Source organism: Crotalus tigris, unplaced genomic scaffold (assembly GCF_016545835.1).
Source record: "Crotalus tigris isolate CLP2741 ecotype Arizona unplaced genomic scaffold, ASM1654583v1 scf7180000023738.1706062, whole genome shotgun sequence".
Classification (NCBI taxonomy): Eukaryota; Metazoa; Chordata; class Lepidosauria; order Squamata; family Viperidae; genus Crotalus; species Crotalus tigris.
The window spans coordinates 1,291,836-1,313,267 of record NW_024100150.1 but is presented as its reverse complement, the minus strand read 5'-3'; the positions used below and the strand labels follow the sequence as shown (position 1 = coordinate 1,313,267).

The window sequence follows — 21,432 nt, the reverse complement described above, 5'->3', positions numbered from 1 at the left end:
TTCCTTCCTCCCTTCTTTCCTTTCTCCTTCCCTCCGTCCATCGTTACTTCCTTTCTTCTTCCCTCTTTCCTTCCTCTTTCTTTTTCTCTTTCTTTTTTTCTCTCTTTCTTTCCTCCCTCCCTCTTTCCTTCCTTCCTTCCTTCCCCCTCCCTTCTTTCCTTTCTCCCTCCCTCCGTCCATCATTACTTCCTTCCTCCCTCCCTCTTTCTTTCTTTTCTCCCTTCCTCTCTTTCCTCCTTCCTTCCTTCTTCCCTCCCTTCTCCTTCCTTCCTTCCTCTTTCTTTATTTCCTCTCTCCCTCCTTCCTTCCTTTCTTCCTTCCTCCCTCCCTCCCTCCTTCCTTCCTTCCTACCCTCCCTCATTCCTTCGTTCCTTCCTTTCTCCATCCCTCCTTCCTTGCTTCTCTCCTCCCTTCTCCCTCCCTCTCTCCCTCCTCCTTCCTTCCTTCCTTCCCCCTCCCTCCCTCCTGCAGCTTCCTCTCCTCGCCCCCGGCGCCCCTCCTCCTCCTCCTCTTCCTCCTCCTCCTCCCCGGCGCTTCCTCGGAGCCGGCTCGCCCTCCAGCGGCCGGCCGGGCAGCGCAGCAGGAGCGGCCGGCCAGGATGGGGAAGGCGCGGAGGTCCCCGGGCCGCAGGCGGACGCCGCCGGCCCCTCCACCCGCCCGCGAGCGGGCCGCCAAGAGCGCCGGCCGGGCGCCGGCCAAGCCGCAGCCGGCCAAGACGACGGGCGCGGGGCCGGGGGGCGCGGCGGGGGCGGCCGAGGAGGAGCCCCCCAGCCTGGCCCTGGGCGCGCAGCGGGAGCGCTGGCTGCAGTTCCAGAAGCGGCAGCGGGTCAGCTGCGAGGAGGCGGCCAAGCTCCTGCTGGACACCTTGTGAGTGGGGAGGGGGGAGGAGGGAAGGGGGCGCGGGGAAGGCCACGGCTCCCACGCCCCCCTGTCTCCCTCGCCTCTTTGCGGGCGGCGAGAACTTGCGAACCCGACGAACCCCTTTTATTGACTTGCGAACCCAACGCACCCCTTTTATCGACTTGCGAACCCAACGCAGCCCTTTTATTGCGAACCCAACGAACCCCTTTTTTTGACTTGCGAACCCAACGAACCCCTTTTATTCACTTGCGAACCCAACCAACCCCTTTTTTTGACTTGCGAACCCAACGACCCTTTTTTTGACTTGCGAACCGAACAAACCCCTTTTTACTTGCAAACCCAACAAACCCCCCTTTTTTGTTTTGCTTGCAAACCCAACGAACCCATTTCTTGCGAACCGAACAAACCCGTTTTTTTGACGTGCGAACCGAATGAACCCTTTTTTTGCTTGCGAACCCAACGAACCCCTTTTTTGACACGAACCCAACAAATCCTTTTTTTTACTTGCGAACCCAATGAACCCCTTTTTTGACTTGCGAACCCAACAAATTCTCTTTTTTTTTGCTTGCGAACCCAACTAACCCCCTTTTTTGACTTGCGAACCCCAAAAATCCTTTTTTTTGAGTTGCGAACCCAACGAACCCCTCTTTTGACTTGCGAACCAAGTGCACCCCCTTTTCAGAGACACGGGGGGGCTGTTGCGGGATGCGAAATTGGACCTCCTGTGAGATCCCAGGAGACCCCCCAACACCACTCACCCAATTTAAGGCAGAACTTCGGGCTCCTCTCCCCTTTAAGGCAGAACCCCAATTTAGCCTGGGGCTTTCAGCGTTGGCATTGGGGGGGGGTCCCTTGTCCTGCTCAGCCTGGAGCTTCTCTTTTGGGTAGGTGAGGTGGGAGGGGTTCTTGGGGGGCTCCTGTAAAAGGCTTGGGACACCCTTTTATGGAGAAGGGGCACCCCAATGCCTGGCATTTACCCGGAAGCTGGGAAGACCCAAACCGCACTTGGGAATTGTGTCTTTAAGAACACCCTTACTTGGACCTCCCCCCCCAAGTAAAAAGTTTGGAAAAGAAGTGAGGGACTTGCTTTTAAGAGGGTGGGTTTTCCTGAATCGGGGTGGGGTGGGGGGGGTCTCCTTTCCACCTCCAGAGCCCCTCTGGGTCTGTGCATGGGATCCTCCTCCCATTACACCCTAGAGCAGGGGTTCTCAACCTTGGCAACTTTAAGACTTGTGGACTTCAACTCCCAGAATTCCTCAGCCAGCAAAGCTGGCTGAGGAATTCTGGGAGTTGAAGTCCACAAGTCTTAAAGTTGCCACGGTTGAGAACCCCTGGCCTAGAGGTGTTCTCCAGAGTTCTGGCCCGGGACAAGTGAATGGATTGGATTTGCACCCCTGGACTCATCTGGAGAGCGGGAAGAAGTCCATCTGCCTAGACATCCTTGGGGCAGCCAGAGGGTAAAGGAGAAGGTCCATGTCTCTGGGGGATGGGTGGGTGTACTGAAGAACCGAAGAGTTGGAAGAAAAGGTGATGTCTTTTGGTATAAAGCAAGGGTGTCTCACCTGGGTGGCATAATAATAATAATAATAATAATAATAATAATAATAATAATAATAATAATAATAATAATAATATAATTAATAATAAAAATATAATTAATAATAATAACAATAATTATTAATAATAATAATAATAAGATGATGATGATGATGATGATGATGATGATGGAAGGGACCTTGGAGTCACCTAGTCCAAACCCTATACCATTTCAGACAAATGGCTGTCCAGTCTCTTCTTAAAGACCAGTGGACTTAATAATAATAACAAGAACACCAACAACAATAATGTTGGAAGGGACCTTGGAGGTCATCTAGTCCAACCCCTGCTCAGGCACAAAACCCTACCATTTCAGACAAATCATTGTCCTCTTCTTAAAGACCAGGGTTCATTAATAATAATAATGATGATGATGATGATGTTGGAAGGAACCTTGGCCATTTTTCACATTTATAACCCTTGCCAGCATCCCCATGGTCATGTGATCAAAATGCAGCCGCTTGGTAAGTGACTCACATTTATGACATGTCGCGGCGTCCTGTGTGATTCCCTTTTGACAAGCAAAGACAGCGAGGAAGCCAGGATCCCTTTACAACCGTGTTACAACTTAACAACTGCAGTGATTGGCTTAACTGTGGCAAGAAAGATGGTCAAATGGAGCAAAACTCACTGAACATCTGTCTCGCTTAGCAACATAATTTGGGGCTCAATTGTGTTCATAAATTGAGGACTGCTTGTATTGTAATTCATCGGTTCTAGAAATGATTAGGAATGGATCTCTTTCTCTTTAGCGAGTACCAAGGGCTGGTGAAACACACAGGAGGCTGCCATTGTGGGGCTGTCCGGTTTGAAGTCTGGGCCTCCGATAACCTCCATGTCTTTGATTGCAAGTAAGTATCACCAGATTACTTTGTCCTTGGGAAGAATGTAAAGGACACGTTATCCTTCGTTCGTTCGTACAGTCAACCAGATGTTCAGGCTGGATTTGACATTTTTGACCACCTGTTGAGTCCTTCCTCAGAACCTGGGATAAGCAGATGTGGATGTTTAATAATATTAAAGGTTTCGTGGCAGGATGTAAGCTGTTCCGAGCAAAGCTGCCTTCCGCAATTGACGGATGGTGATTTTTGTCAATGCCTATGGTGTTCAAGTGGTTCTCACCTATCAGCCAGATGCTCAGATTGCATTTGGCATTTTTGTCCACCTGTCGAGTTCTTCCCAAGCACCTGGGATAGGCAGATGTTGTTTAATAATAATAAAGATTTCATGGCAGGATGTAAGCCGTTCTGAGCAAAGCTGCCTTTTGCAATTGACTGATAGTGGTTTTGTCAATGCCTATGGGGGTTCAAGTGGTGCTTCAAATGTTTTGGGATTATTATTATTATTGGTCACAAAGTCAGCCAGATATTTAGACTAGATTTGGCATTTTTGACTACCTGTTGAGTCCTTCCTAAGGACCTGGAATAGACAAATGTGGCTGTTTGATGGTGTTAGAGGTATCGTGGCAGGATGGAAGCTGTTCCGAGCAAAGCTGCCTTCCACAATTGACAGATAGTGATTTTTGTCAATGTGCATGGTGTTCAAATGGTTCTCACCCATCAGCCAGATGTTTAGATTGCATTTGGTATTTTTGTCCACCCATTGAGTTCTTCCCGTGCACCTGGGATAGGCAGATGTTGTTCTTTAATAATATTAAAGATTTCATGGCAGGATGTAAGCTGTTCTGAGCAAAGCTGCCTTCCACAATTGACGAATGGTGATTTTTGTCAATGCCGATGGTGCTCCAGATGTTTTGGGATGACACCCAAGATGCCATTGGTCCCTTTCATTTTCTTTTACCGCAGTCATTCCATTTCTATCTGCAGGTCTTTGGATTTTGTTATTGTTTCCAGTTCTTTCTCTATTGTTATGTCTAGGGAGATTCTCAATCATCCAGTTTGTGGTGGTCCCAAAGGTTTTTTTTTTCCAAAAGGGCAACCGGACTTTGTTTTTCCTTGAAGACGTTTCGCTTCTCATCCAAGAAGCTTCTTTGGATGAGAAGCGAAAGGATTTTGAAGGAAAAAAACCCCAGAAAGTCCAGTTGCCTTTTGGAAGAAACACCTTTGTGTTCTCTATTGTTATTATTATATAACAAGGGGGGACATGATAGCAGTATTCCAATATCTCAGGGGCTGCCATAAAGAAGAGGGAATCAAGCTATTTTCCAAAGCCCCTGAAGGCAGGACAAGAAGCAACGGGTGGAAACTAATCAAGGAGAGAAGCAACCTAGAACTAAGGAGAAACTTCCTGACAGTGAGAACAATTAATCAGTGGAACAGCCTGCCTCCAGAAGCGGTGAATGCTCCAACACTAAAAGTTTTTAAGAAGAGACTGGACAGCCATTTGTCCGAAATGGTGTAGGGTTTCCTACCTGAGCAGGGGGTTGGACTAGATGACCTCCAAGGTCCTTTCCAACTTTACTACTATTATATTATATTATAATATATTATATTATATTATATTTAATTACCATCCCTCTCGCCATGGGGCTACTCTGGGCTTCTTACAACAGTAAAAAAAAAGATAAAATGATTTTAAAAATGTAAATATAACAATTCACATTAGGCCAGCACAATCTTTGCAGAGATTTCTCCTAGGCCTACCATAATTAAGAGAGATTTAAACTGGAATTGAAAAAGGTTCTTTGATAGTCAGTATTTCCAGTGTAGGAAGAACCTTATGTTAGTCTACACCAGAGATGGGGAACTATGGTCCTTTTATGGCTTGTGGACTTCAAACTCCCAGAATTCCTGAGCCAGCATGGGGGAACTATGGCCCTCTCATGACTGGTGGACTTCAACTCCCAGAATTCCTGAGCCAGCATGGGGAATTATGGCCCCTTTATGGCTTGTGGACTTCAACTCCCAGAATTCCTAAGCCAGCACCTGGGATAGGCAGATGTTGTTTAATAATATTAAAGGATACATCGCAGGATGTAAGCCATTCCGAGCAAAACTGCCTTTTGCAATTGACTGATAGTGATTTTGTCAAAGCCTATGGGATTCAAGTGGTGCTTCAGATGTTTTGGGATTATTATTATTATTATTGGTCACACAGTCAGCCAGATATTTAGACAAAATTTGGCATGTTTGTCCACCTGTCCTATTGAGTCCTTCCTAAGGACCTGGGATAGACAAATGTGGCTGTTTGATGGTATTAGAGGTATCGTGGCAGGATGAAAGCTGTTCTGAGCAAAGCTGCCTTCCACAATTGACAGATGGTGATTTTTGTCAATGCCCATGGTGTTCAAGTGGTTCTCACCCATCAGCCAGATGTTTAGATTGCATTTAGCATTTTTGTCCACCTATTGAGTTCTTCCCAAGCACCTGGGATAGGCAGATGCTGTTCTTTAATAATATTAAAGATTTCATGGCAGGATGTAAGCTGTTCCCGAGCAAAGCTGCCTTCCGTAATTGACGGATGGTGATTTTTGTCAAAGCTCAGGGTGTTCAAGTGGTTCTCATGGAATTCTGGGAGTTGAAGTCCACAAGTCAAAGAAGGACCATAGTTCCCCACCCCTGGTCTACACTAACCCCCAATCAGGAGGAGCCTGGTAGCCCCTTTTCCAAAAGCTCACAAAAACTTCTGCTTTGAGGCATGGAAACACGTTAGCAACATAGAAACATATCAGTTGTTGCCATAGCAGTTTGGATAAGCACAAAGGTGGTCCTTGATTTACAACAATTTATTTAGTGACCCCTGGAAGTTACAACGGCACTGAAAAAAAGCGACTTAGGGCTATTTTTCACACTTAATGACCATTGCAGCCACGTGACCAAAATTCAGGTGCTTGGCAACTGACTCACATTGATGACGGCTAACTAGACTGTCCCGTGGCCGTGGGATCCCCTTTCGCGACCTTCCCAGCTGGCTTCCAATCAGCAGAGACAACGGGGGAAGCCAAATTCGCTTAACGTCCCCCTGATTCACTTAACAACTGTAGGGATTCGCTTAACGACCGTGGGAGAAAAAAAGGTAAAAATGGGGCAAAACTCATTTAACGGGTCTTGCTTAGGAATGGAAATTTTGGGCTGAATTGCGGTTGTAAGTCAAGGACAACCTGGACTGAGGCCTTCAAGGTTGCCTCAGTTAGCACACACATTCCTTCCGTGTGTCCACTTCTCCAACAATTTTTTTTCTTAATAATAATAATAATAATAATACAGTTGGAAGGGACCTTGGAGGTCATCTAGTCCAACCCCCTGGTCAGGCAGGAGACCCTATACCATTTCAGACAAATGGCAGTCCAGTCTGTTAGAATAGAATAGAGTTGGAAGGGACCTTGGAGGTCATCTAGTCCAACCCCCTGCTCAGGCAGGAGACCCTATCCCATTTCAGACAAATGGCTGTCCAGTCTCTTCTTAAAAACTTCCAGTGTTGGAGCATTCACCGCTTCTGGAGGCAGGTTGTTCCACTGGTTAATTGTTCTCTGTCAGGAAGTTTCTCCTTAGTTCTAGGTTGCTTCTCTCCTTGATTAGTTTCCATCCGTTGCTTCTTGTCCTGCCTTCAGGCGCTTTGGAGAATAGCTTGACTCCCTCTTCTTTGGGCAGCCCCTGAGATATTGGAATACTGCTATCATGTCCCCCCTCGTCCTTCTCTTCATTAAACTAGACATACCCAATTCCAGCAGCCTTTCCTTATATGTTTTAGCCTCCAGTCCCCTAATCACCTTTGTTGCTCTTCTCTGCACTCTTTCCAGAGTCTCAACATCTTTTTTACATCGTGGTGACCAAAACTGGATGCCGTATTCCAAGTGTGGCCTTACCAAGGCATTGTAAAATGGTATTAATACTTCACGTGATCTTGATTCTCTCCCTCTGTTAATGCAGCCTAGCACTGTGTTGGCTTTTTTGGCAGCTGCAGCACACGGCTGGCTCCTATTTAAGGGATTGTCCACTAGGACTCCGAGATCCCTCTCACAGTTCCTACTATTGAACAAGGTTCACAAAGGGGGCTATCAAAGCCCCCTTTTTTCCCACTTCCAGGCTCAGCCTCCTAGATTCGGCCTCTCGTGGAGAGGGTCTGTTCCCCAATTCACGTTTCTTCTTCTTCTTCTCGTTCTTTTCCCTCTCCCCTCCTCCAGCTGCAGCATCTGTGTGAAGAAACAGAACAGGCATTTCATCGTCCCGGCTTCCCACTTTAAGCTCTTGAAGGTAAGAAGAGGATGGGTGGATGTTGCCTAGGGTTTTCCCTGTTTGCATTCACAGTGGTGGAAAAGCTGCTGGCTGGAGAAACAGTCTCTGCGAAGGGTTGGTTGAGATCCAGGTTTAGGGACCTTGCCTTATGGGATCCTTGGTGCTCTCCGAGCTTGGTAGTTTTCCTGCAGACGTTTCGTGACCCAACTAGATAACATCATCAGTGCTAGAGGGGATGGGAGTTTGCAGGTTGGAGGAAGAGGAGGAGGAGGAGGACTGTGGGGTCCTTGGTGCTCTCTGAGCTTGGTGGTTTTCCTGCAGACTTTTCATGACCCAGCTAGGTAACATCATCAGTGCTAGAGGGGAGATTGCAGGAAGGAGGAGGAGGAGGAGGACTGTGGGGTCTTGGTGCTGAGTTCGGTGGTTTTCTTGCAGACATTTCATGACCCAACTAGATAACAGCATCAGTGCTAGAGGGGAGGGGAGTTTGCAGGGTGGTGGTGGTGGTGGTGGAGGAGGAGGAGGGGGGGGGGAGGGGGAGGAGGGGGAAAAAAGGACTGGGGTTCCTTGGTGCTCACTGAGTTTGATTTTCTTGCAAACATTTCATGACCCAACTAGGTAGTTGCTGGGAGGGAGGGAGGTTTGCAGAGTGGAGGGTGGGGGGAAATGACAATTGTGGGGTACTTGGTGCTCTCTGAGCTTGGTGGTTTTCTTGCAGACATTTCATGACCCAACGAAGTAACATCATCAGTGTCGTGCTTCCAACAGATGAAACTCTTCAAAGAACTTCGAGGCATTGTTTACCTTAAAGAATCTTTATTTGAGGAGCATAGCCTCGGCACTAACACAATCAAAGCCAAAAACTGGATCCACCCCCTCCCCTGAGCACATAGTATCAAAGCACAATTCCCTCCTCCAATTAACCGTCATAAATCACATTCTCCAATTAGCTTGAAATGCAGGCTTCCCCTCCAGTCCTCCAGCCTGGCCAATTCTTATCATCTCTTATTTCAACCACCTTGGTTCTCACCCTAGGTCCAGTGTTGTTATGTCTAGCTGACTCCTCCCTCCAGCATCATCTAACTCTAACTCTGAAAGTAAAATATAAGAAGAAAATGGTTGCATCTCCAACTGTTGTCAAAGCAAAAACATCCGATGTTAGTAGTGTTGACAAGCACTACTAGAAGGGACCGGGGTTTCCTCTCTGTTTATATCCCAGTGGCTTGTTGATGGGAATGTTGATTTTCTTCTTGGTGGTTCTCGATCAGGCTGTGGTTTACTGTTTGATTGTCAGATGTTCCCTCCTAGTTGGATCATGAAACGTCTGCAAGAAGACCACCCAAGCTTTCAGAGCAGCAAGGCCCTCCCAGTTCAACCCTGAGCTAAGGTCTGGGCTTAGACCAAGGGATGGCAACCTTGGCTCTTTTATGACTCGTGGACTTCAGCTCCCAGAATTCCTGAGCCAGCCATGCTGAGGAGAAATGGAGAGGTTGCCATGCTGAGCCATGCTGGCTCAGGAATTCTGGGAGTTGAAGTCCCCGAGTCATGAAGAGGCCATAGTTTCCCCCATGCTGGCTCAGGAATTCTGGGAGTTGAAGTCCACCAGTCATGAAGGGGGCCATAGTTCCCCCATGCTGGCTCAGGAATTCTGGGAATTGAAGTCCACAAGTCATGAAGGGGGGCATAGTTCCCCCATGCTGGCTCAGGAATTCTGGGAATTGAAGTCCACAAGTCCTGAGGGGCCATAGTTCCCTCATGCTGGCTCAGGAATTCTGGGAATTGAAGTCCACGAGTCATGAAGGGGGCCATAGTTCCCCCATGCTGGCTCAGGAATTCTGGGAATTGAAATCCACAAGTCATAAGGAGCCATAGTTCCCCCATGCTGGCTCAGGAATTCTGGGAATTGAAGTCCACAAGCCCTGAGGGGCCATAGTTCCCCCATGCTGGCTCAGGAATTCTGGGAGTTGAAGTCCATGAGTCATGAAGCGGCCATAGTTCCCCCATGCTGGCTCAGGAATTCTGGGAGCTGAAGTCCACGAGTCATAAGAGAGTCAAGGTTGCCTACTCCTGGCTTAGACCATTTATGGGAACGTAATTATTCTAACCTGATTGCTCACTTGACACCACCCCTAGACTCTGACTGCTCTTCTACATATCACGACTCTGTGTTTGTGTATGTCTGTGTCTGTGTGTTTGTGTCTACAACAGTCAGAAGTGCCTTAAAGGCCATAAAACACCCTTTCTGAGGCTGGCATACCTTCAGACCATCGTTAAAAGAAACTATCATGAGTCAAGGGCTATTTGTAGCTTGGTTTTTCTTAACCTCGGCAACTTTAAGAGGTGGCTGGCTGGGGAATTCTGGGAGTTGAAGTCCACACCTTTTAAAGTCCACAATTTGCCAAGGTTGAGAAATATTGATCTAATCCAGGGGTGTCAAACTGCTGGCCCGCGGGCCGGATGCGTCATGGCGAAACCGCGCCTGCCCCGTTGCCGGCAATGGGGGGAAAAGTGGCGATACGTTGCGACACATCGCACGACAGTGCAAGTTTGACACCCTTGACCTAATCCAATTCTCTGAAAGCTAATTATTTCGGCCACCCTGGGGAGGTGGAGGATGTCCAACTCCTTGAAAGCCTCCAAAGATGGAGGACCCATCCACCCCCCTCCACTCTTCTCCTAGATCTCACAAAACACAGTACCGATGCCCCTAAAATGGGGTGTCTTTCTCACACACACACACACACACAAAAAAAACCACCACCTTGTGTCTGCTTTCCCTCCAGGGTGCTGACCATCTCACCACGTACACCTTCAACACCCACTGCGCCCAGCACACCTTCTGCAAGACGTGCGGCGTCCAGAGCTTTTACACGCCCCGTTCCAACCCAGACGGCTACGGTAGGATACGATTTGGGGCAATCTGGGTCGAATCTTGCCATTCTCTCCCGGATGCAAATCAATCATCTTTTTTTTTTTTTACAACCCTGCTTTTTTTCTCCGTTTTAATTTTCTCTGGCTGCAACAGAGGTGTTTCCCCCCCCCCTACGTTAGGCGAAAGCTATTTCTGTTTTTGCAAAATTGCAAAGCTCATCTGTGAAAAGTGTTTTATGGCAAAAAAAAAAACCACGGAATTTTCTTTAAGAGCGCGTGACCACGTTTTGTTTGTTCCATGGTTAGATAGTGGTGGGTTTGTTTGGACCTACTGTATACTGATTGCCTCCTGCAGCTGTTTGAACCCCGAATTTTTCTTCGCCTGCTATGATGAGCCCTGGTGGCGCAGTGCTTAGGGTGCCTTATTGCAGGCTGACTCTGCCCACAGCCTCAAAGTTCAATCCTGACCGGTTCAGGGTTGACTCAACCTTCTGTCCTTCTGAGGTCGGTAACATGAGGATTGTTGGGGGCAAATAGGCTGACTCTGTAAACTGCTGTAATGCACCGTGAAGAGGTAGATAAATCTAAGTGCTATTGGTTGGGAAGGAAGGAAGGGAGGGAGGGGGAGAGAGGGAGGAAGGAAGGAAGGAGGAAAGGGAAGAAGGAAGGAAGGAAGACGAGAAGGAAGGGAAACAAGGAGAAGCAGGGAAGCCATGGTGGCGCAGTGGTTAGAATCCAGCATTGCAGGCTGACTCTGCCCACAGCCAGCAGTTCGATCCTCACCAACTCAAAGTTGACTCAGCCTTCCGTCCATCCCAGGTCGGTAACATGAGGACCCAGATTGTTGGGGGCAAATGGGCTGACTCTGTAAACTGCTGTAAAGCACCGTGAAGAGGTAGATAAATCTAAGTGCTGCTGCTTGGGAAGGAAGGAAGGAAGGAAGGAAGGAAGGAAGGAAGGAAGGAAGGAAGGAAGGAAGGAAGGAAGGAAGACGAGAAGGGAGGAAGGAAGGAAGGAAGGAAGGAAGGAAGGAAGGAAGGAAGGAAGGAATGAAGATGTGAAGGAAGGAAGGGAAACAAGGAGAAGGAAGAAAGCCCTGGTGGCGCAGTGGTTATAATCCAGCATTGCAGGCTGACTCTGCCCACAGCCAGGAAGTTCGATCCTGACCGGTTCAAGGTTGACTCAATTTTCTGTCCTTCCGAGATCGGTAACATGAGGACCCAGATTGTTGGGGGCAAATAGGCTGACTCTGTAAACTGCTTAGAGAGGGCTGTAAAGCACTGTGAAGCGGTATATAAGTCTAGGTTCTATTGCTATTACCTATTACCATTCCGAAAATATTCAACAATCCACAGATAGTCCTCCACTTACAACTGTAATAGACCCTGCCCATCATGGTCGTAAGTTATGATGTAATAAATCAGGACATCCACTTGGCTGACTCAATTTCATGGTCTCTTTTGCAGCGGTCATTAAGCAAACCGCTGCTTAGCTATGGGTCCCTTTTGACGAAAACCAGAAATAAGTGCTGGTTTTTGAGCAAAACCTTTGTAAAACAGGGCCGCAGACACTGCGGGGGAGTCGTAAAATGCAAACTCATTGGCCCTGGAGGGCTGGCTGTTGAAACTTTTTAACCAAGTTATAGGTACCTCCGGGGAGATCCATCATGACTTTGAGTGATCACTGAGCGATGGGTCGCTAGTCTAGGACCCCCTGTAGTAACTGAAAAGTCGAAAAGAAACATCAAATCAAAATCTGATGTCTTGGGAATTAATAGTAGTAGCAGTAGCAGTAGTAGTAGCAGTAGTAGTATTATTAGTAGTAGTAGTAGTAGTAGTACTAGTAATAGTAATAATAATAATAATAATAATAAAATAAAAAAAAGTTGGAAGGGACCTTGGAGGTCATCTAGTCCAACCCTCTGCTCAGGCAGGAAACCCTACCCCATTTCAGACAAATGGCTGTCCAGTTGCTTCTTAAAGACTCCCAGTGTTGGAGCATTCACCACTTCTGGAGGCAAGGAGTTCCACAGGTTAACTGTTCTAACTGTCAGGAAGTTTCTCCTTAGTTCTAGGTTGCTTCTCTCCTTGATGAGTTTCCACCCGTTGCTTCTTGTCCTGCCTTCAGGTGCTTTGGAGAATAGCTTGACTCCCTCTTCTTTGGGGCAGCTCCTGAGATACTGGGAGGCTGCTATCATGTCCCCCCTAGTCCTTCTTTTCACTAGATTGGGTATACTCAGTTCCTGCAAACGTTCTTCGTATGTTTTAGCCTCCAGTCCCCTGATCATTGACTAAGAGGCCTCTTCAGATCAGGTAAAGCCATTTAATGTATAAAAGAATTGTCTTCTCACTCACCTTCTCCTCAACAGAGGGATAGAATCAAGATTGCGTGAAGTATTAATACCACTTTACAAGGCCTTGGTAAGGCCACACTTGGAATCCTGCATCCAGTTTTGGTCACCACGATGTAAAAAAGATGTTGAGACTCTAGAAAGAGTGCAGAGAAGAGCAACAAAGATGATTAGGGGACTGGAGGTTAAAACATATAAGGAACGGTTGCTGGAATTGGGTATGTCTAGTTTAATGAAGAGAAGGACGAGGGGGGGACATGAGAGCAGTGTTCCAATATCTCAGGGGCTGCCCCAAAGAAGAGAGAGTCAAGCTATTCTCCAAGGCGCCTGAAGGCAGGACAAGAAGCAACAGATGGAAACTGATCAAGGAGAGAAGCAACCTGGAACTAAGGAGAAACTTCCTGACAGTGAGGATAATTAACCAGTGGAACAACCTGCCTCCAGAAGTTGTGGGTGCTCCATCACTGGAGGTTTTCAAGAAAAGATTGGACAACCCTTTGGTATAGGGCAGGGGTAGGCAACCTTGGCTCTTTTATGACTCGTGGACTTCAACTCCCAGAATTCCTGAGCCAGCATGGAGGAACTATGGCCCCTTCATGACTCGGGGACTTCAACTCCCAGAATTCCTGAGCCAGCCATGCTGAGGAGAAATGGAGAGGTTGCCATGCTGGCTCAGGAATTCTGGGAGTTGAAGTCCACGAGTCATAAAGGGGTCATAGTTCCCCCATGCTGGCTGAGGAATTCTGGGAGTTGAAGTCCACGAGTCATGAAGGGGGCCATAGTTCTCCCATGCTGGCTGAGGAATTCTGGGAGTTGAAGTCCACGAGTCATGAAGGGGTCATAGTTCCCCCATGCTGGCTGAGGAATTCTGGGAGTTGAAGTCCACGAGTCATGAAGGGGCCACAGTTCCCCCATGCTGGCTCAGGAATTCTGGGAGTTGAAGTCCACGAGTCATGAAAGAGCCAAAGTTTCCCTCATGCTGGCTCAGGAATTCTGGGAATTGAAGTCCACGAGTCATGAAAGAGCCAAAGTTTCCCTCATGCTGGCTCAGGAATTCTGGGAATTGAAGTCCACGAGTCATGAAGGGGCCACAGTTCCCCCATGCTGGCTCAGGAATTCTGGGAGTTGAAGTCCACGAGTCATGAAAGAGCCAAGGTTGCCTACCCCTGGTATAGAGTCTCCTGCCTGAGCAGGGGGTTGGACTAGAAGACCTCCAAGGTCCCTCCCAACTCTGTCCTGCTACCGCTGTCTGTCTCTCTCTCGTTGCAGGAATCGCGCCCCACTGCCTGGATGAAGGGACCATTACGAAGATCACCGTGGAGCCCATCAACGGCAAGGAGTGGGAGAAAGCCGTGAAAGGCCATCCCGCCATCAGGAATATGTCAAAGCCGTGACTGTCCTGGTTCTGGAAACCACAACGGGTCCTCACGTCTCCCTTCTTCAACTCGGGTTTCATTTAGGAAACCAAAGAGTGCCATTTTGGGGGGCAAAATATTCTTTCTCTACTGCCTATTTCCCCCATCGATAGAATAGCGGCATAGAAATAGGATTGTCTCAATTCTACGCCCCTCCTTAAAAAAAAAATTATAGCCTTCTTGAGAAAAAGAGCGCTAAAGGAAGATTTGAACACCGCGAAGCCCCCCCAAATACGCCGTAACATGCAAAGATCCGGAGGGGAAATTCCCACGGAGGTGTTCCTGCAGATAGCCCTCGACGTATAATCTTTCATTGAGTGACAATAGCACTGAAAAATAGTGACTTAAGACCGTTTTTCACACTTTACGACCGTTGCAGGCCCTCTACGGCCACATGGTGAAAATTCAGAGGCTTGGCAACTGGCATGTACTTAAGACGGTTGCATGTGATCCTTTTTGCAACCTTTTTGAAAAGCAAAGTCGATGGGGAAACCCGTGAGACTTAAGAGCCGCAGTGACTCCCTTAACAACGGGGGCTAGAAAAGCTGTACAATGGGGCAAACCTCACTTAACAACTGTTTCAGTAACTGAAATTGTGGTCGTAAATTGAGGACTACCTGCATTTGGGGGCAAGGAGATCTCCTGCAAGGGGAAGCAGGATCCCCGTTAAGGCAGCCTGAAGATTTGGAGAAGATCTCCATTTTTTTTTTTAAAGAAAAATGAAAAAAAAGTAAAATGGATTCTTAGATTAAGTTTTAATTTAATTTTATTTTTTGAAGGAGGCGCTGATCCCTCATGGTGCTGAGAATAATTTCCCTAGAGGCCTCTTTTTATGACGGCCTTGGTTCAATCCGGGGCTAAGTTAGTAGCCAGAGCTGCACAGACTTTAAGATTAAACTCGGTTTGTTCTGGGAATTGGGGTGGGGACTGTCTTTGCGTATTGTGTAAATGCCTAAAATGGCTCCATTCAGTTTTCAGGTTTAGAGTTAGGTATGAATGCTGTTTTAATGTCGCTTTGTCCAAAATGACACTTCTCACTTTTGAAGAACTTCTTCTTTTGGAAAAACAATAAAAATACATATTTTTAAAACATTTCTCCTTTCAGTTGGATCCTTTATTACAGTGTTTCCCATACTTGACAATTTTAAGGCATGAGGACTTCAACTCCCAGAATTCCACAGCCAGCAACGCTGGCTGCGGAATTCTGGGAGTTGAAATCCACATGCCTTAAAATTGTCAAGTTTGGGAAACACTGCTTTATTATTATCATCACTTGCCTACAGATAGGAATCTTGCCGGACTAAAGCCCAAGTGTTCATCTATTATAGTATTATGGAATATGGCAGCCAGTTTTGGTCACCATATCACAAAAAAAGATGTTGAAAGTTTAGAAAAAATTCAGAGAAAAGCAACTAAGATGATTCAAAGCCTGGAGACTAAAACATAGGAAGAACGGCTGCGGGACTTGGGTTTGGCTAGTCTAAAGAAAAGAAAAAATAGGGGAGACAGGATAGCAGGGTTCCAGTATCTGAGGGGCTGCCCCAAAGAAGAGGGGGTCACATTATTCTCCAAAGCACCTGAAGGCAGGACAAGAAACAATGGTTGGAAACTGATCAAGGAAAGAAGCAACCTGGAATTAAGGAGAAACTTCTTGAGGACAATTAGCCAGTGGAACAGCTTGCCACCAGAAATCACAGGCGTTCTATCGGAGGTTTTTAAGAAGAAGCTAGGCAGTCACTAGTCTGAAATGGTCTCCTGTTTGAGTGGGGGGGGGGATGGACTACTAGAAGGCAGAACAATTAACCAGTGGAACAACCTGCCTCCAGAAGTGGTGAATGCTCCAACACTGGAAGATTTTAAGAGACTGGACAGCCATTTGTCTGAAATGGTACAGGGTTTCCTGCCTGAGCAGGGGGTTGGACTAGATGACCTCCAAGGTCCCTTCCAACTTTATTATTATTATTATTATTGATCATCGCACAGTCAGCCAGATGTTCAGACTGGATTTTGCATTTTGTCTACCTATCGAGTCCTTACCCAGGACCTGGGATAGGCAGATGTGGATTTTTGATGGTATTACAGATATCGTCGCAGGATGGAAGCAGTTCCTAATAAGGCTGCCTTTTGCAATTGACTAATAGCGAATTTGTCAATGCCAATGGTGTTCAAGTGGTGCTCCAGCTGTTTTGGGATTGCACCCAAGGAGCCTATGACTATTGGTACCACCCTTGCTTGCTTTTGCCACAGTCTTTCTCTTTCTATTTGTAGGTCTTTGTATTTTGTGATCTTCTCCAGTTCTTTCTCGTCTATTCTGCTGTCTCCAGGCACTGCCACGTCCACTATCCAGACTTTTTTGTCTTTCTTATCGACAATTGTTAAGTCTGGGGTGTTATGTTGCAGGGGCTTGTCTGTTTGAATTCTGAAGTCCCAGAGCAGTTTAATTTTATCATTTTCTATGACTTTCTCTATTTATGATCCCACCAGTTTTTGCTTACAAGCAAATGATATTTCTTGCAGATCTTCCAATGCACCATTGTTGCTACTTTGTCATGCCGCTGCTTGTAGTCAGTCTGTGCAATCTTCTTGCAACAGCTTACCAGGTGGTCTACTGTTTCTTCAGTGTCTTTGCATAGGCAGCACTTACTGTCTGTTGCTGTCTTCTCAATTTTGACTTTATATGCATTTGTCCTTAAGGCTTGGACTTGTGCAGCCAGAATTAGTCCCTCGGTCTCTTTCTTCAATTTTCCTGCTCTTAGCCATTGCCAGGTCTTGTTATTATCTGCTTTCCCAGCTATTTTTTTAACGTATTGGCCATGTAGTGCTTTGTCTGCCCATGCCTCTATTCTGTTCTTCATTTGGTCTTTCTTGTAGGCCAGTTTGGTCTCTCCAGTAGTCAGTAAGCTTCCTGATATACTAATTTCAGTGCATCTTCATCATTGTTCTTCAGATATTCTTCCAAAGCCATTTTTTCTTCTTCAACCATCTGATGTACTTGCAGCATTCCACGCCCACTATTTGCCTTGGTAGATAGTCTATTATTATTATTATTATCGATCATCGCACAGTCAGCCAGATGTTCAGACTGGATTTGGCATTTTGTCTACCTATCGAGTCCTTACCCAGGACCTGGGATAGGCAGATGTGGATGTTTGATGGTATTACAGGTATCGTCGCAGGATGGAAGCAGTTCCTAATAAGGCCGCCTTTTGCAATTGACTAATAGCGAATTTGTCAATGCCAATGTGTTCAAGTGGTGCTCCAGTTGTTTTGGGATTGCACCCAAGGAGCCTATTACTATTGGTACTACCTTTGCTTGCTTTTGCCACAGTCTTTCTATTTCTATTTGTAGGTCTTTGTATTTTTTTATCTTCTCCAGTTCTTTCTCTTCTATTCTGCTATCTCCAGGCACTGCCACGTCCACTATCCAGACTTTTTTGTCTTTCTTATCGACAATTGTTAAGTCTGGGGTGTTATGTTGCAGGTGCTTGTCTGTTTGAATTCTGAAGTCCCAGAGCAGTTAATTTTATCATTTTCTATGACTTTCTCTATTTTATGATCCCACCAGTTTTTGCTTACAGGCAAATGATATTTTTTGCAGATCTTCCAATGCACCATTGTTGCTACTTTGTCATGCGCTGCTTGTAATCAGTCTGTGCAATCTTCTTGCAACAGCTTACCAAGTGGTCCACTGTTTCTTCAGCTTCTTTGCATAGGCGACACTTACTGTCTGTTGCTGTCTTCTCACTTTTGACTTTGTATGCATTTGTCCTTAAGGCTTGGTCTTGTGCAGCCAGAATTAGTCCCTCGGTCTCTTTCTTCAATTTTCCTGCTCTTAGCCATTATTATTATTATTATTATTATTAATCAAGGAGAGAAGCAACCTAGAACTAAGGAGAAACTTCCTGACACTTAGAACATCATCATCATCATCATCATTATTATTATTATTATCTCCATGGTTTTTTCAAGCTCCATTCTAGATAGATAGATAGATAGATAGATAGATAGATAGATAGATAGATAGATAGATAGATAGATAGATAGATAGACGGACAGATATAGACAGACAGATAGCCTCCAGAAATTGTGGGTGCTCCATCATTGGAAGTTTTTTAAAAAGAGACTGGACAATCACCTGTCTGAGATGGTATAGGTTCTCCTGCTTGAGCAGGGGGCTGGACTAGAAGACCTCCATGGTCCCTTCCAGCTCTATTCTAGACAGACAGACAGATAGATAGAGAGGCAGGCAGGCAGGCAGGCAGGCAGACAGACACAGCTTGCCATCAGAAATTGTGGGCACTCCATCCCTGAAAGTCTTTAAGAAGAGACTGGACAGTCACCTGTCTGAGATGGTATAGGTTCTCCTGCTTAAGCGGGGGGGGGGGGGCTGGATTAGAAGACCTCCAAGGTCCCTTCCAGCTCTATTCTATTCTACTAGATACTCTCTATGAACTGCCAGCGAGGCTCCTTCCTGGCTCTCTTCCAGCATACCGAGGATTCCAGACTGAGCTGCCTCCTTGATCCTTGGGAAAGACCCCCTCCCTCCCTCCCTCCCTCCCTCCTCCTGTGACTTTGTCACAGATTCCCCCACATCAGCTCCCCATTCAGGCAGGTCAGTGAGTCCGGAGCAGGTCCTCTTCCATTTTTATTATTTATTTATTTATTTGAGACAATCGATAACGGCCGCCCAACTCACTCTCGGTGACACCCCCGCAGCTTACAAAGGTACACATCCAACACAAGAACAACGAAAAAGCCGCAATGCCCCATCTCCCTGGCAACCGCAGTCAAAAGTACCGTTTGATGGGTTCCCATCCTGCTCTGGGGGGGGGTCCCCTGGCCCACTGGAAAAGCCACATCTTCAGGGTCTTGTGAGAGAGTGCCAAGGTGGGGGCCAATCTTATCGCCGCAGGGATGATGTTCCCCAGGGAGGGAGCCACCACGGAGAAGGCCCTTCTTGTTCCCTCAGGATGGACCTCCTCAAGGGAGAGGACCCATAATGTCTTATTTCCAATCTTCACAGGGATGATGTTCCTCAGGGAGGGAGCCACCACAGAGAAGGCCCTTCTTCTCAGTCCCACCAGATGGACCTCCTCAAGGGAGGGAACCCATAATGTCTTATTTCCAATCTTATCTCCACAGGGATGATGTTCCCCAGGGAGGGAGCCACCACGGAGAAGGTCCTTCTTGTTCCCTCAGGATGGACCTCCTCAAGGGAGGGGACCCATAATGTCTTATTTCCAATCTTATCTCCAGAGGGATGATGTTCCTCAGGGAGGGAGCCACCACAGAGAAGGCCCTTCTTCTTCCCACCAGATGGACCTCCTCAAGGGAGGGAACCCATAATGTCTTATTTCCAATCTTATCTCCACAGGGATGATGTTCCCCAGGGAGGGAGCCACCACGGAGAAGGTCCTTCTTGTTCCCTCAGGATGGACCTCCTCAAGGGAGGGGACCCATAATGTCTTATTTCCAATCTTATCTGCACAGGGATGATGTTCCTCAGGGAGGGAGCCACCACGGAGAAGGCCCTTCTTGTTCCCTCAGGATGGACCTCCTCAAGGGAGGGAACCCATAATGTCTTATTTCCAATCTTATCTTCACAGGGATGATGTTCCCCAGGGAGGGAGCCACCACGGAGAAGGCCCTTCTTGTTCCCTCAGGATGGACCTCCTCAAGGGAGGGGACCCATAATGTCTTATTTCCAATCTTATCTGCACAGGGATGATGTTCCTCAGGGAGGGAGCCACCACGGAGAAGGCCCTTCTTGTTCCCTCAGGATGGACCTCCTCAAGGGAGGGGACCCATAATGTCTTGTTTCCAATCTTATCTTCACAGGGATGATGTTCCCCAGGGAGGGAGCCACCACGGAGAAGGCCCTTCTTGTTCCCTCAGGATGGACCTCCTCAAGGGAGGGGACCCATAATGTCTTATTTCCAATCTTATCTCCACAGGAATGATGTTCCCCAGGGAGGGAGCCACCACGGAGAAGGCCCTTCTTGTTCCCTCAGGATGGACCTCCTCAAGGGAGAGGACCCATAATGTCTTGTTTCCAATCTTATCTCCACAGGGATGATGTCCCCCAGGGAGGGAGCCACCACGGAGAAGGCCCTTCTTGTTCCCTCAGGCTGGACCTCCTCAAGGGAGGGGACCCATAATGTCTTATTTCTAATCTTATCTCCACAGGGATGATGTTCCTCAGGGAGGGAGCCACCACGGAGAAGGCCCTTCTTGTTCCCTCAGGATGGACCTCCTCAAGGGAGAGGACCCATAATGTCTTGTTTCCAATCTTATCTCCACAGGGATGATGTCCCCCAGGGAGAGAGCCACCACGGAGAAGGCCCTTCTTGTTCCCTCAGGATGGACCTCCTCAAGGGAGGGAACCCATAATGTCTTATTTCTAATCTTATCTCCACAGGGATGATGTTCCTCAGGGAGGGAGCCACCACGGAGAAGGCCCTTCTTGTTCCCTCAGGATGGACCTCCTCAAGGGAGGGGACCCATAATGTCTTATTTCCAATCTTATCTTCACAGGGATGATGTTCCCCAGGGAGGGAGCCACCACGGAGAAGGCCCTTCTTGTTCCCTCAGGATGGACCTCCTCAAGGGAGGGGACCCATAATGTCTTATTTCTAATCTTATCTCCACAGGGATGATGTTCCTCAGGAAGGGAGCCACCACGGAGAAGGCCCTTCTTCTCGGTCCCACCAGATGGACCTCCTCAAGGGAGGGGACCCATAATGTCTTATTTCCAATCTTATCTCCACAGGGATGATGTTCCTCAGTGAGGGAGCCACCACGGAGAAGGCCCTTCTTGGTTCCACCAGATGGACCTCCTCAAGGGAGGGGACCCATAATGTCTTATTTCCAATCTTATCTCCACAGGGATGATGTTCCCCAGGGAGGGAGCCACCATGGAGAAGGCCCTTCTTCTCGGTCCCACCAGATGGACCTCCTCAAGGGAGAGGACCCATAACATCTTATTTTCAATCTTATCTCTGCAGGAGTGATGTTCCACAGGGAAAAGTCCCTTCTTCTTGGTCCCACCAGATGGACCTCCTTAAGCGAGGGATGATGTTCCACGGGGAGGGAGTTACCATGGAGAAGGCCCTTCCTGTTCCCTCAGGATGGACCTCCTCAAGGGAGGCGATCCATAACATCTTTTTTTTAAATAATTTTTTATTTTTCCAAACTCTCCCCCATA

At 47.4% G+C, this 21,432-nt stretch overlaps 1 protein-coding gene across 2 annotated transcripts; it reads left to right on the top strand.

Moving 5' to 3' along the window:
* The first annotated feature begins 516 nt into the window (after positions 1-516).
* Positions 517-15,320, top strand: CENPV (centromere protein V). 2 transcript variants are annotated; one of them, XM_039321317.1, is made up of 5 exons: positions 533-867; positions 3,210-3,308; positions 7,541-7,610; positions 10,376-10,490; positions 14,083-15,320. In XM_039321317.1, the coding sequence occupies exons 1-5, from the start codon at positions 599-601 to the stop codon at positions 14,205-14,207; spliced, it is 678 nt and encodes a 225-aa protein (XP_039177251.1). In that variant the 5' UTR covers positions 533-598; the 3' UTR covers positions 14,208-15,320. The 2 variants fall into 2 exon arrangements, with proteins under 2 accessions (XP_039177252.1, XP_039177251.1); XM_039321318.1 differs by lacking the exon at positions 3,210-3,308 and having other exon boundaries at positions 517-867.
* The last annotated feature ends 6,112 nt before the right edge of the window (positions 15,321-21,432 follow it).

Bases quoted from the DNA above. Each gene is read 5' to 3' on its own strand.
- CENPV (XM_039321317.1), top strand. From the start codon at position 599: ATGGGGAAGGCGCGGAGGTCCCCGGGCCGCAGGCGGACGCCGCCGGCC. The intron at 868-3,209 runs GTGAGTGGGGAG...CTTTCTCTTTAG, and splicing joins AAGCTCCTGCTGGACACCTT to CGAGTACCAAGGGCTGGTGA. The intron at 7,611-10,375 runs GTAAGAAGAGGA...CTTTCCCTCCAG, and splicing joins CCCACTTTAAGCTCTTGAAG to GGTGCTGACCATCTCACCAC.